At 64.8% G+C, this 10608-nt stretch overlaps 1 protein-coding gene across 1 annotated transcript; it reads right to left on the bottom strand.

The window, feature by feature from the left end:
• Positions 1-915: 915 nt before the first annotated feature.
• On the bottom strand, positions 916-9628 carry LFNG (LFNG O-fucosylpeptide 3-beta-N-acetylglucosaminyltransferase). Its single transcript, XM_024241272.2, has 8 exons — positions 9108-9628; positions 4634-4682; positions 4057-4156; positions 3808-3961; positions 3604-3689; positions 2951-3116; positions 2439-2524; positions 916-2214 (listed from the first exon to the last, which is right to left on the bottom strand). Exons 1-8 carry the CDS (start codon positions 9537-9539, stop codon positions 2148-2150), a joined length of 1140 nt encoding a protein of 379 aa, XP_024097040.1. The 5' UTR covers positions 9540-9628; the 3' UTR covers positions 916-2147.
• Positions 9629-10608: the final 980 nt, after the last annotated feature.

Raw genomic sequence — 10608 nt, 5'->3', positions numbered from 1 at the left:
GCACGGCCAGGGCAGTGCCAGGCCAAGGGTGCAAGCCCCAGGAAGGGGGTGGAGGCTCATGGTGAAGAGGAAGCAAGCCACCCCGGGGCTGCCAGGAGGGTGAGGGGAGGGAATCCCCGCAGAGGCTGCAGCACCCCTCCCCTACTCAGTCACCCTCAAAGGCTGGATTTGAGGAAGGAAAAGCACCGCAGAGCTGCTGTGTTTAAAAAACAGGCGTCTGGATCTCTGCAGGGGCTGGGACCAGCTGCAGTGGGGGCTCCGGCACTGCTCCTGCTCTCCAGGACTCTTCCCACCATCCCTGAGCGGGGTGGGGGCCTGGGGCCACCTCACAGGAGAGGGAGGTGCAGCATTACCAGCTGTGGGGCGGCCGGACCCACGGCCTGCCTGGCTTGGAGTCTGAGTGCCTCCCCAGCCCACCAGCATGACTGCTGGACCTTGGGCATCAGCTGCTCCGTGCCTCAGTTTCCCCATCTGCAAAGTGAGGCGATGATGTGGACTCTGCAAGCTCGTGGCAGGAGTGAAGTTGGATAAGGAGGCCCCAGGCCCGGTCACAGGAGTCACTGTCCCTCCTGCAGGGGCGGGGCTCCCCAGTGGCCAGACCAGGCCAGAGCCTTGGGGTTGTGCTCTTGGCTGGGACCTAGAGCCCCCAGCATCCTAGACCTGTTCCTCCTGGAAGCACAGGGCTCACGCTCCAGCGACCACCCTGACCCTGGGCGGGCCGCACCTGTAGTCACCAGCAGGCAGCTATCGTGACGCCAGGTTTCATTCCAAAATAGTTGTCTCTAAGGATTTCCTATTTACCTGCTCCACGTGGTGCACCCAAGGCCAAGCCTCCCCTTCACCTGTGTGCCTTCCCTGACCCGGGCTGCCCTGGGGCTTAGTCCCCACCTCCAGCCAAGACCAGGACCCCCAGGATTGCTGCAAAGAGCACCTTTATTCACAGCAAAAGGACGTCACCATAGCAACAACACTTCGATTCCCTGAGAACTTTTCCCTTATCATTCGCTTTCCTAGCTATGTCTTTGCAAAGAGAAAAACAACAAGAAACACAGCCCATGGGACAGGTGAGCCACGCTGGGCCCAGCGGGGAGGTGGCAGCTACGCAGGAGGAGGGCAGGGATGGGAGGTTCCAGATGCTGGAACGCATAAATACACAGAGTGCCAGACAGTCCCACTTCAGCTTTAAAAACAAAGATGACCCCGAGTTTGGCTTCTGTTTTTTCTGATCCACAGAAAAGATAAGATAAAATAAGACCCTCCCCCACCCCCACCCTCCCAAGCAAAAAACAAGAACACCCTACTTTTTACCCACCCCCTTTCAAAAAAAACAGCACAGTAAAAAAATACTGTCACAATATTTACAGAAACGCCCACTGTGGGCGACTTGCTCTCTACTTTGGAGAGGAGATTAAATGCTGAGCTCTGACTCACCCTGTCCTGGGGAGGCAAAGGGAAGACCTCTGAGGGGGCCTGGAAGACTCTCCACTCAGAAGAGCTGGGAGGGGTGCCACTGTTTGCCCAGCTGGATAGCCAGCCACTGGGGGCTTCGTGGGGCCACTGGAACTGGGCGGTGGCTGCTGTTACTCTAAGCCACAGCGTCCAGGCCAGGAGGAAGGGGATTGGGTCATGCACCCCCAGACCCAGCCTCCCCTGCAATGAGCATGGCTCAGTGAGTTGTACTTGGGGCTATGACACAGGAGCCAGGACTTCAGGGCACAGGTATCCCCAACACAGAGCTTGTGCTCAGCAGGAAGAGAAAGGCACCTACGCATCGCATCCCTGCAAAGTAGCCCGGAGCCCCGTAGCTGTAGAAAGATCCAAAAATCCTAACAGAATTGCCCTCAGAGTGGCCTCCGACACACAAATCCTTCCTCCAAGCAGGCCCTGCAGCCCACTGGCCCTCGGGGCAGAGGCACATAAGTGGCGCTTGTGCCCGCTCCTCCACAGAGCAGAACTGCCCAGCAGCCTGCTACCCGGGTGGGCATGCAGTACACACATACACGCACACATGCACACGCACACGCACAGGCACACGCACAGGCACGGCCCTGGGGGAGCCTCGAATGCCGAGGCCAGGGCAGCGCAACAGGGTCCCTGGGCCCTTTGGATACCAGGGGCGCCCAGGGATTGGGTCTCAGCCATGGCCGCTAGAAGATGGCAGTGCGGGGACACCAGGGTGTGTCCGGGTACAGGTGGCAGTGGATGGAGCGGAACCTGTGGGAATAGAGCAGGGGCTGGTCCGTGTGGGTGGCAGGCAGGTGCTGAGCTCCCATTTGCAGTCCCACAGCACTGGCGGCCCCACCCCGAGCAAGCAGGACTCCGGGGGGCACCTCTATGTAGAGTCATGTCGCTTAGAGAGACCCTGCTGCAGCTCCGCGAGGCCCCCTGACACCCCTAGGCCACCCTACGCAAGCCCATCTGGGCCGGGGTTTCCTTACCTGGATGGGTCAGCCTCCACCGAGAAGGGCCCCTTCACGTGGACCGCATTCCGCTTGTTTTCAAACATACCGTAGCTCAGCGTCACCTGTGGGGAGGGGGCGGAGTGATGCCGGGAGGGGCCCGACATCCCTGGGCCCCGCCCCAGGCTGGCCACACAGCCTTGAGTGAGGCAATGGCCCTGCCCTGGCCTCCCTTGGACCTGGAAGGACACCTGCCCTGCACACCCCAGGAATAAGGTCCCAAACTGGGGACCAGCTGGGGCTGGCTGCATCGCCAGCCACGGACAAAATACACACATTAGGCGCATCACAGTGAAGAGAAGAGACGGCAGGAAAACAACCCGCCATAAACAGCTTTGAGCTCATGGCAGGAGTGACCCGCCTGGCTGACAGTGCTGTGCTGCCTGGCCTCCCTGTTTAGAACAGTGCCCCACCCCACTGCGCCCCTCTCGGCAGCCACACGTCCTTTCCTGTGCTCTCCGAGTCCTGCCGGGGCCCGGAGGATGGTGCACCTGCTCGTGGAGCTCTGAGGTGGGCACCTGCTGCAGGTTCTCCAGGTGAGAGTGGAAGAGGCCGCTGCGGATGAGGGGCACGCCCAGCAGGGCCTCCACGATGTAGCCGATGGTGCAGTCGTCAGGCAGCCGGATCCGCTCGGCCGTGTTCATGAAGTGACCCCCGCTGCGGGAGGGAAGGGCCCAGACCAGTGAGCAGAGGCGGGAGCCATCTGCTGGGAGCTGGGGAGGCCCCACCAGGAAAAGGCACTGCACTCCTCAGGGAGAGGAGCCCTGAGGAGAGCTCTGGGCTGCAGCTCCCTCTGCCTCCCCTGGCCACAGCCAGGGCACACTCCCTGCACGGCTCCCGGACTCCATGGCTCTCTGTGGAGGGAATCTGGGTGCAGGGAAGAGTCCTGCCGGATGGTGCCTGGGGTGCTCATCGCCCCCCTTGCTGCTCTGAGCAGGTCAGGCTTCGGGGCAGCCGCCGTAAACATAGCTGCCCTCTGAAACCCAGAGGGAAGTGGAATATAGGAAGTAAGTGGGCAGTGTCACACAGGAGGCTGGGGACACTCTGCGGCTGGGAAGATGAACCAAGCCAGGCCCAAGCCGTGAACCAAGATGGTGGCGCAGAGCCTGGGACCGGGCTGGCCTAACCCGTGCAGGGCACTCACCTGGCCCACGGGCTCATCTTCAGAGCCAGCCCACGGCTGATGCAGAAGCCAGCGCCGCCCGTGGCAAACCAGAAGTGGACAGGACGCTGGGAGAAGGAAGAAGGTGTCCTGAGACCCAGGCACTGCTGCCCCTCACTGTCCCACCCCCACTCCGGGTGTGCGCTCCATATGGGCGTGGGGGACTGGGAGAGGGCAGGCACTCACCACTTTGTTCTCGCTGACCCGCTCCGTGGCCTGGATGGGCCTGTCCAGGCTGGGCTTGCCGATGTAGACGTCCCGCGTGTGCGGGTAGCTGGCCAGCAGCCGCAGCAGGGCCCGCAGGTTGACGTAGTTGTCATCGTCCACGTGGCAGAACCACCTGAGGACAAGGCAGGGCCATCGGGGGAGGGCATGCCGGGGCGGGCGCTGCCAGGCTCGGGCAGGGAGATGGGGGTCCCCTGGGGCCACACTCACTTCCTGCCGGACTCAATGAAGCGGTCATACTCCACAGCCATCTTGCAGGACAGCGCCTGGCGGCTGTGGGCGGCCGAGCAGTTTGTGATGACCACGTTGCCTGTGGACAGGGGAACGGCTGTGAGTAGGTCTGAGCCAGCTCCCAGAGAAGGGCCTGGCCTGGGGGACGCTGCAGGGCCCAGGGGCTCGAGAAAAGCCCTCTAGTTCAAGCTGGGCCTGGCCGGCCGTAGCCTCCCCCACCCTAGCTCCGGGCTTGGGCCTGTGGACCCTCCCCCAGCCCAGCCCCCTCCAGGGCGGCCCCGCCCCCGCCCATTCAGGCAGCTTTTTCCCAGCACCCGCCACCTGTTGCCGCTGCCTGGGCTCAAAGGGACCCGGGGGGCTGAATGGGCTTCATTTGCATGAGAATTGGGGGGCCCCGAGTGGTGGGGCGGGGCATGGAGCAAACCCCATGAGTAAACTGCCCTCCTTGTCCTGCCCTTGGTGACCTCTCGGCCCAGAGGAGCAGGGAGACTGGAGGGGGAGCATTCCGCTCTGGATGGAGGCCTGGGCCCCCTCCCGCCCCAAGTCCAGGGCTCACCCGTGTGCCTGGCCAGGGCCTCATCTTCCCCGTCAGTGAAGATGAACGTCTGGAAGGAGAAAATCGACCTTCAGCAGGCAGCCCTTCATCCCCACCCCAGGGCCATCTGTGGGGGCCAGACGGGGCGCCCTGGAGTTGCTGCAGCTGCAGCTCCGTCACACTGACACCCACCCTTCTCCGGGCCTTGGTTTCCCCACTCGTGCTGAGTAGGGCTCAAGTGCCCCATCTCAGTACCATCTGGGCCAGAGCTCATGCATTCACTCGCCCTGGGGGTGGGGGATGGGGGCCTCACTCCCCAACCTCGACAGCTGCGCCCAAGGTCGTCCAGGCGCGGTGAGGCACGAGCCAGGTGGTGCGCCTCGCCCGCCCGCCAGGTAACTGGTTCCCAACCCGCCCCGTGCACCTGGCGGGGCACACACCCTTATTGACACAGCACCCGGCCTGCCACTTGGAGGCTGCTGGAAAGGCGGGGGACAGGCGGGGTGGCGGGAGACAGGCGGAGGAGGTCGGCTTTGGGAAGCCAAGTCTCAATCACTAGGGGTTGGGGACAAAGGCCTTCGCTGGGCGGCTGCCAAGCCCTGGCGGACAAAGGGCCCGGAGGGAGGATGAATCACCAGGCATTGTCCGCCAGCTTTGTCCTGGGCTGGCGGGCGAGGGGCGCCGGGCCGGCCTTAACTCGGCCGAGTTAAGCAGAGTGGCCGCGCCGCCCATTACCATACAGCTGGCCTGGTTAACCGGGCCGGGCTGGGCACGAGGTTCCGCGCGTAGGGTGCAGCCACCAGCACTGCAGCCCCCCCCCCCAACAGCTGCCCTTTGGGCCAGCACCCCTGTCCTGGGTGACCTGCAGGACAAGTTACCCACTCTGAGCCAAAGCAGCCCCAAAGTTCTGCAAAGTTGCCAACGGTCAGCAGGGTTGTGGCAGGAAACCTCAGGTGTCCCCAGCCCCCAGGTCAGGGGCCCCCAGTACCCATGCAGCCCAGCACCCCTCCCACCGCTCAGGCAAGGAAACCCAGGCTTGCCCAAGGCCACAGCCCACCTGTGCCAGCACGCGGCCGCCCCCTGCCAGGAGCGCTCTGCGGAAGAGGAGGGGGCCGCCAGGGCGGGGCCAGGAGTTGCTGGCGCCCGCCTGGGCCTGCTGGCACACGGGGAGGAATGTTCCTTCCTCTGCCCGGCCCGCCCAGCGCGTGCCGCCCGGCGCACCCTGGCATGGCTGAGTGCAAAACCCAGGGTGTACGGGCAATGCTCTGACCAAGGGACAACCCCCCTGATGCCCACCCAGCCTCAGTTTCCTTCCCTGTACACACAGGTCCCGCAGAGGCCCTGGAACACCTTGGTGGTCTCAGATCCTTATCCAGCCTGACCCAGCCCTGGGCACATGCTCACTCGGGTGAGGCCCAGAGCTAAGGGGGTGGCAGCTGGGTCTCCGCCTCTCCATGCATTCACCCCTCCTGCAGCACCCATAGACACCCCAGGGCAGCCGCACGCACAGACTCGCACCCAGCCCCTTGGCCTCCCCAGAATCTCAGCCCAGGAATGCCGTGGGAGGCGGGGGGCCAGCCCCTGCAGACGCTCCACTGCGCCGCTGGGTTAAAAGGAAAATGCTTTCTTAATGAGATCAAGGGAGGCCTGTTCTCCCGAGATTTGGTGGTGCCCTAAAAACCCAGCCCAAGGCTACGGAGATTAAAGTCACCTTTGTTCAGCTCAGGGAGCAGGGAGGCCTCTAGAACAGAATCTGAGAAGGCGGGGCTGTGGGCTGTGGGGTGCGGGGGTGCTGGGCCAACTGTCTCCCCACACCTGAACCACCTAGACGGGAGGAAAAAGGCCCTGCTGGGCTATAGGCCTCACCCGCCGCTCAGAGCCTCAGTCTCCTCTTCTGTAAAATGGGCATAACAGAGCTCCCCTGGGCGGACAGCAAAGTGCAGAGACAGATTCTCCCCCTTCTTCTCCCTGACAGCCCCGGGAGGTGGGCGCCATTACCAACTGAGGCCCAAGTGGGGAAACTGAGGCCCAGAGAGGTGCAGGCACCAGCCTGAGGTCATACCCTGGGGCCGAGGTGGTGTTAGACCAACCCAGTCCCTGCCTTCTAGGGACCCAGACCCCCCAGTGCCACCTAACTTCCCAGATGAAGACGGGGCTGCAGGAGGAAGAGCCGGGTGGATGAGGGTGGATGGGGGTGGGGGCCGGGGGACACCCACAGGAAGCAGCATTGTTCCTGGAGCCGCGATTCAAAGAAACACAGGATGCCAAGTTCTCCCCAGCAATTGTGGCCGCTGCGGTGGCAGCGCGGCAGCCTGGCTGCTCCTGGGAGGGGCAGGGAACCTCTGGGCCAAAGGCTAGGCTCTTCATCCTGGACTCCAGGCCCATCTCAGCGTGGCCCCTGCTGACCAACCGACCCTCCCCCCAGCCACCACTCCAGTTGCTAGAAGTTTCCTGCACAACCCCCATGCTGTGGTCATCACCATGCCCGGATGGAGTGCCCTTTCTGGGCACTTTTTTACTCTTAGTCTAGCTCAAATGGCGCCTCCTCCAGGAAGTCTTCCCTCCTCCCTCCCTTCCCCCAGCATGTGGGTCAGATGCCCACTGTTGCCTCACACAGCCTCTCGGGGTTTTCCCCCCCACACAGCCCTGACATCTTTCTATCTCCCCCATCAGACCACATCTGAGTCATTCCGTGCAGGGCTGGGAGAGGGGGGCCCTCTTCTGTGGGTTTCCAGGACCCCTGCCCATCACCCACCACAAGAGGGGCTTTGCTTGCTGTGTGCTGGTGAACTGATGCTGAGGGCAGATTCAACCTGTCCCCTGGTGGGGTGACCCTCCAATAGGGACCTCAGGGCTCAAGGGAGTGATGGCCCCCACCTCGACCCCGAGTGCCCGCTGGGTTCACCCCATGCCTGCAGGCTTTGCCAGTCTCTTACAACATGCTCCTGGAAGGACCACGTTCCCCAATTTCAGAGATGAGAGTGAGGGTCTGAGAGGCCCCAGGTCTTGCTCAGGATCACACAGCCCAGCTGGGACCTGAGACCCTCTGACCACATCCCGTCTGCTGGAGAAAGGCCCCAAATTCCAAGATGAGAGGTGCTCAGAGCTGGTGGCAGCCCAGAGTGGGGCTGAAGGATGCCCAAGGTCACATAGCAGGAAGGCTTGAGTGCTGGGGGTGGGGGGGGCCAGGCTCAGGGATGATGCCCCAAAAGGACTGTCAGTAAGAGATGCTGGGGGGGCCTGCTGGCCCCCTCATCGCCAGGCAACCTGAGTGGCCAGCACGCCAGCAGCGGTTCCCACGGAGCGCGTAGCTGCACACAAGGGGCCCGACGCCTTTCTCGCTGGAGAAAGGGGCTTTGTTACCTTGCCCAAGGGGCCAGCGTGAGAGCCGCCCGGCGCTGGGAATCCTAACCGCCCGGCCGCCAAACAAAACCCACGGCCCCCGCCGCCCCCTCCCGCCAGCCCGCTGAGCCCCTGGGAATGGGACGCTGTGTTCCCAGGAGGCTGCCATGGGGTTCCCAGGGCCCCTTCCCCACGCCAGGACCAGAGAGGACCCTGCCCCTCCCCGTCGCCCTCATGACCTCACCAAGCCCTGCTCCCACCCACCCACAGCGCCCCAAAACAGGGCAGCACCAGGCCAGAAGGCCCTGGGTCTCCGGGGTTTGAGCAGGGAGGAAGGCGTGCAGGGTCTTCCCTGAGCCCCCACCCTCACAGCAAATGCCTCTGCACCTCCCAGCCCAGAGATGCCCCCCCAGTCCCCAACTGCAAGCCCCACACACTGTCCCCATCCCGCCCCAGCCCAACCGTCCTGCTGTGGCCTCGAGGGAAATGTTCAAAGTGGGGTGTGTCTTAATTATGTGTGTGTAAGAAGCTGATGCCCAACTGAAGTGGGCTGTGTCCAAGGTTGCAGGCCTCAGAGACTCCTGCACTGTGCGGGGAGGGTACCCACACAGACCCCAAAACCCGGAGTTCTTTGAGATGTACTCCCCAGGACCCACCAACCAGCAATGACTTCCCCTCCCTCTCCGTACCTTAACACTGATGAGGAAAGGGCCCAGAGGTCAGAACCCCTCACTTCTCTAAAGGAAGAGCCTTTCTCCCCAGGAAGGGGTCTGAGCTGAGGGTGGGTCCAAACAGAATTTGCTTGGGGAAGTTTGAGGACATTATGCCCTATGAATGCGCTCCAATGTTTGGGGGGTGAGAAGTATCACAGGGCACCAACCCCAAGCACTGGAGACTGGTGTAGGGTCCTGCAGCCATCCAGGACTCTGGAGCTGGACAGGGGGCGGGGCCCCGGGGACAGTAATACAACTGTAACGGGAGAGTGGCCCCAACAGACAAACTGGCTGCACCGGGGTGCACTGGCGTCGCCCACAGATGGCCCTAGTGGCTGGATGGGGATGCAGCCTGACTCCCATGGGACGCTGCCACCAGCTGGACCAGACGGTGGGTCCCCGCCCCGCTCGCCCGCCAGTCCAGGCCGTGGGGGGCTCACCATCTCCTTGTGGCGCGAGATCCAGGTCTCCAGCAGCAGGTCGAGGCGCGCGCGGTGGAACTTTTTGGTGGTCTTGACAGCGATGAAGACGTCTCGGGGCGCGAGCGGCTCGGCCAGGGGGCGCGGGTGGCCGTCGGCGGGGCGGGGGGCAGCCCCGGGCGGCGGGTCCGCGTCTCTGCGCGCGCGGGTGAGCAGGCTGAAGTACTCGGACAGACTGTGCACCTCGCGGGCCAGCGCCCCGGGCGCTGCCGCCGCCGCCCCCAGCCCGGGCGCCGGGGCAGCCCCAGCGGGGCCCGCTAGGCTGCGCAGCGCGCGCCGGCCGCGCTCTGCGGGCAATGGGGGCGGCGGCGGGTCGGCGGTGAGCACCAGCAGGCAGGCGAGCAGCGCGCCCGCCAGCGCCAGCAGCAGGCGCCGGCCGCAGCGCTTGAGCATGGTGGGGTGGCGGCCGCGCGGCGCGCCCTTCCCCGTGCGCCTGCCTTGCACCACCCCGAGACCCCTCGCTCCGGCGGCGCAGTCCAGCAGCGCAGCACCAGCGTCCCGCGCCTTTAAACCTCCCCGCCCCTGTCCCGCCCCCGCGCACTCATTGGCTCCCGGGCTCGGGGGCGGGGCCTCGTGCCGGTCGCGGCTCCAGGCCCGCAGACCCACGTGGGGCCGCGGCTGGGGGCTGGGAACTGCCCAGAGGGCGCAGCGGCCCCGCCCCCGGCGCGCACGTGCACGCCCCGCCCCCCCACCCCGGGTAGCCCCTGCGGGCCGCCGAGGGGCTTGGGGACTGGGGCCCGGCCCGCGCCGGTGTCCCTGAAGAGGAAACCCAGCCTGGCCAGCGCCGTCCAGGGATGCACCGGGCTTCCCGGCACGGGAGGGGCGCGCCCTCGGCGCAGCGGGCAGGGTGCTGAGACCCGGGCTCTGGGCTGCGACGCACTGCGGGGGACATCCTACTTCCTCGCTGTGCGCTTCCCCTCCTGAGCCCGGCTTCCTCCCCTTGGGACGCGGCGGGCCTTGCAAACTGGGGTGGCGCCTGGGTCTTCCCGAGCGCTCGGTTCAGGGGAGCCGTTATTTGTACAGAGCAAGAGCTTGGCCACCTGTGCCGCAGGTGGGGACACGAGGTTCTAGCGAGAAAGCACCAGAACCAAATTCCACTCCTTCCTCCCGGGCTTATTTCCTCTATCCTGGCCCTCCGTCGGGAGGGTTGGCTCCCCGAAATCCTCAGGCGCCCCATGGCGAGGAGAAACGAAGGCCGCCACTTCCCTCGCCGGATGAAAGGCCGCCTTCTGTCCCATTTGGTCTCCTTGCGCTCGGGCTAGATGCGGCCCAGCTGTGCGCCCTCCCCACCCCGCCTCCCCGGCACACGGCCCCCATCCCCGGCCCTTCCCACGGGCCCGGGCCCGCCCCTCGCACGAGCGGGGGCGGCAGGAATGCGCGCCGGCAGCCGAGGGTGAGGGGCGAGGGGCCCGGAAGTGGCCAAGGGTCCCCTGAACAGGGTGTGAGCCCCCTGCCCGCCACG

This window comes from Pongo abelii, chromosome 6, assembly GCF_028885655.2.
Source record: "Pongo abelii isolate AG06213 chromosome 6, NHGRI_mPonAbe1-v2.0_pri, whole genome shotgun sequence".
Lineage (NCBI taxonomy): Eukaryota > Metazoa > Chordata > Mammalia > Primates > Hominidae > Pongo > Pongo abelii.
Note: the sequence above shows the minus strand (reverse complement) of the source record. Positions and strands in the feature narration are given on the sequence as shown.

Coding starts and splice junctions, on each gene's coding strand:
- LFNG (XM_024241272.2), bottom strand. CDS start 9,539: ATGCTCAAGCGCTGCGGCCGGCGCCTGCTGCTGGCGCTGGCGGGCGCG. Junction 3,962..4,056: donor TTCATTGAGTCCGGCAGGAA/GTGAGTGTGGCC, acceptor CCTTGTCCTCAG/GTGGTTCTGCCACGTGGACG. Junction 3,117..3,603: donor AAGATGAGCCCGTGGGCCAG/GTGAGTGCCCTG, acceptor TCCCTCCCGCAG/CGGGGGTCACTTCATGAACA.